General features: G+C 28.1%; 1 protein-coding gene across 2 annotated transcripts in view; it reads left to right on the top strand.

The window, feature by feature from the left end:
• Ccdc25 (coiled-coil domain containing 25) overlaps positions 1 to 3,933 on the top strand; it is a 5,755-nt gene continuing 1,822 nt past the window's right edge. For both annotated transcript variants that reach the window (NM_001204992.1, NM_001204993.1), the window contains 5 exon segments: positions 1 to 344; positions 453 to 500; positions 3,300 to 3,391; positions 3,501 to 3,632; positions 3,634 to 3,681. In NM_001204992.1, the coding sequence (NP_001191921.1) occupies positions 320 to 344; positions 453 to 500; positions 3,300 to 3,391; positions 3,501 to 3,632; positions 3,634 to 3,681 (345 nt within the window). In that variant the 5' untranslated portion in view covers positions 1 to 319.

Raw genomic sequence — 3,933 nt, 5'->3', positions numbered from 1 at the left:
AGTAGATAACCGCTGGTAGGACGCGATACACCGTGCGCACGTTTTTGTCGGCGATATAATGTTTTGACAACTTACGGCTGTTAGCGACCGCGTGTCATTCCGAATACGATCCTCAGCGATTTGCGATCAACAGACGTTTAATCGTCGACCTCTAGAGCTTAGGCTGTCAACACGATTGCCGCACACCATTCACGTGATTTCCGTCGTGAAACCTGTGGCATATCTGTTGGGAAAACGAATCGCGTTCATTGTATTTCGTTAGTTTTGCATTAGGTCTCACCGCCAACTCGTTTACACTTCGATCAGCGCAGCGCCTACGATGGTATTACAGTACACAAGCACAGGTGCGTTAGACTTATATAATTACAATTTACAACGCCCCGTCGACGATTGCGATTCAGATTGACAGCGTTAGACTTTTGTAATGTTTTAATGAGTCTTTATTTTTTCAGCTGTTGACCCACCTGTAACGCTCCTGAGAGGTGTAGACAGCTATGAAAGTAAGTCCGGAGCTACTTTGTAGTTTGATCACATTCAAGTTAAATTTTTAATATTAACATCAATTTGTTTTAACACGAGTCAAATAGGTAAAAGAAGATAGTTAATTAATTCACACAATAGTCAGATACCTAGTTGTTTAAAATAATTACCTATGACCTGTGCTGAGTACTAAATGTTGAAAAAACAAATGGATATTGTTGAATTTATACTTAACATAAGTTGTTGCTTTAATTAATTAATTTAACTATATGTATATACATTTCGGAAATTGATTAAAGTTTCAATAGTTTGAATTAAGATAATATAAGTTATATATTCAGAGATTTAAAAGCAGTCTTCTCAGTTCACGGTCATCCCAGTTTGCGGTTATAAAAATGCAAAGCAGTTATTAGGTATCATAACTTTTGATAATTGTGTATAGGTACTAACCATGAACATTGTTATAACTCATAACTGTAGAGTTCAGAACTTCAAACTCCATAATCATAATTTTATTATAGGTGTTAATCAAATGCTAATATATGATAGATAATTATTATTAAATGTATGTACAAAAATGTTTTCTTTTATAGTTTTTCCAAAATACAATTTTTTTCTTGCATTAATATATTCTTATTACATTATTTTAAAATTAAAAATCATTTTTATTTAAAATGTAAATATAATAATAATCACTGTAAATTTCAAATAAGTTAATGCAAATTAAATTCTAATATAATAAATAATATATATAATATTGTATACTATATAGTGTGCTGTTTAAATAGATTTTAATTCAAAATTTCTGACAAATACTTATATTATGAGTGATGAGGATTTTTAGAATAATTTATATTAAATATCATTGTTTTACCTACCTAGTATAAATACAGTTTTTATTTTTATTAAACACATAATATTATACTTTTAATGGTGACTTGGGTACATGTTTATTATTGCACCATGTTTGTATGTAAGATAGATTAAATAATAATATAATTAAAACTATATGTTCCTAGAATACAATGTCAAGTCAATTGCATACTAACATGATCAAAATAGAATGAAAAAGAATTTCAAATATTTAGTAGTATTTACCATTTTTTCATAAATAGATCACATACTAGACTAAAGTAAAAGTAAGATATCATAGAATAGATAGATAAATATCAATCATGATTCATGAATATTCAAATTTAAGGTTAGGTAAAGACTGCTGAAATTAGGTCGCCTGAAGGCTAGGTGACAAATTGTATACGCTTGATGGTGGGGCGATAAATAACAAACTGTGAATTGGAACAATTTATATTAACATAAATTTATATAAAAATAATAAGAAAAAAATTATGTTAATTACTTTTGTTTTTAAACTATTATTTTAATATCAAGCTATGTAGGATAATATAATTATAATTAACAATAATTGACAAGTATTAAGGGGGCTGCAGCAGGTTTTGTCAAAAATCAAAACTAATGTAGATTTGACCAATCTAAACATTAATTTTGTTTGTTATAATGTTTTTCAATATACAGCGCCGGATTGAGAGTTTTCGGCCCACCGAGATTTTAAATTTCTATCTTTACGGCTCTAGCGTGTATTATCGATTGACAATTCTTGAGAATTAAATAACCAATACTGTATTGGTGTATAGCGTATTGGCAATACACTATACATCAGTATTATACATGACGCATTTATTGTTTTAACCGTGTATTTGGATCTATATTTTACTATATCACTATCTAAAAATACTAGACTACTTTTGTCCAAAAATAATAACGGCCCAAATTTTATGCGGCCCACCGAGATTTTCTCGGTAGCTCGCCGGTTCAATCCAGGCCTGTCAATATATTTAAATTCTGTATCATAAAATAAACCTTAATGGTGCTTGAGGGGGCTCCAGTCAATGAAAAAACTTTTAGACCAATAAGCTAGACAAAATTAGAAGAATTTGGTTTGACAAATTATGATTAATCAACAAGTTTACTAGGGAATGGTCGAGGAGATTTTGAATATTCCAATTATTGTTAGTGTCGTAATGAATAATATAAATACAAAAATATCATATTTTTTCGATATTTTTATTCTTGGATATCACACCTGAAAAAAAAATATTCAAAATTGCTTCAATTATCCTCTAGTAAACTTGTTGATCAATCATAATCTGTTTTCAAAATCAGTCAAACCAAATTCTTCTAGTTTTGTCTAGCTTTTATTGGTCTAAAAGTCACTTTTTTTTCATCTGCTGCAGCCCCCTTAAACAACTTTGTTATTATATTTTTATTTTAAAGGCATAGCTAACATACATTACTTGAATTAGGGAAAAACTAAAAAGATGATGCAAAAGTGGTGAAAAAAAGTGTGCGGGCCAGGATATTTAAATGTCTTATTAATTAGAATATATTTGGGGAGACCTTACATATATATATATATATTTAAGAATTGAGACTGTGTCCCTCTTCAATTCAAGCACATAAGTATGTTGCTATATAATCTTTTCATTATTTTACGAATTTAAAAAATGTATTGTATAGAGTAGTTCAAGATAAAAGTATCAATTTACCTATATCATTTTTAATTTATCTTTTTACACCAATTTTGCATATACCTTTGAATGTAATAATTATCTGCAAACACTAATATTTGTATTTTTCCACTATAAATGTAGTTAAGCATTATAAAATTTAACATTAAAAATAGATTATAAATTATGTAGTTATGTAAATAAATATATTTAATTATGATTATTATTTAATAAAAAAAAAAATGAAAGTGTATTACTATTTATTTTAGAATTTAATATTTATTTTTCTTTCAGATGATGAACTTATTGAAAATATGTTACCTGAAGATGTGTGGTTTCATGTGGATAGCCTCTCATCAGCACATGTGTATCTAAGGTTAAAAGAGGTATTGTTTATTGTTAAATTATTTTGTTAAATTAATGATGATTTTAATTAATTTTGAATGATTAGTTGGTTTATCCTATACATTTATTTTATGTTAAATTTTTTTACAGGGCCAAACAATTGATGATATTCCTAAACAATTGTTGGAAGACGCATGCCAATTGGTTAAAGCAAACAGTATTCAAGGATGTAAATTAGCTGAAGTTAAAGTAGTTTACACAATGTGGTCAAATCTTAAAAAAATTACCTGGCATGAAACCTGGGGAAGTGTCATTTCTGAATCCTAGTAGTGTATGTTTGTATTCTTTAATTTTATATATGTCATAGTCAAAGGGTAAAATTCAGTCATTCTAAAAAATGTGTTGTAATTTTATATTATAGAATAGGGCAAAATTAACTTTATATAATATGTACTTTTACTAGGGAGCGGTAAGCATTTTTTTTTACTTAAATTTAGTATGTATTGAATTTGAATCTAGGCATTCAATTTTAAGTTAAGAAAATAAGAAGGTACCTGCATTCACTGTCTCCGTCTTATAAACA

The sequence above is a fragment of the Acyrthosiphon pisum genome, chromosome X (genome assembly GCF_005508785.2).
Source record: "Acyrthosiphon pisum isolate AL4f chromosome X, pea_aphid_22Mar2018_4r6ur, whole genome shotgun sequence".
In the NCBI taxonomy this organism is placed as follows: domain Eukaryota; kingdom Metazoa; phylum Arthropoda; class Insecta; order Hemiptera; family Aphididae; genus Acyrthosiphon; species Acyrthosiphon pisum.
This window is presented reverse-complemented; position numbering and strand designations above follow the sequence as displayed.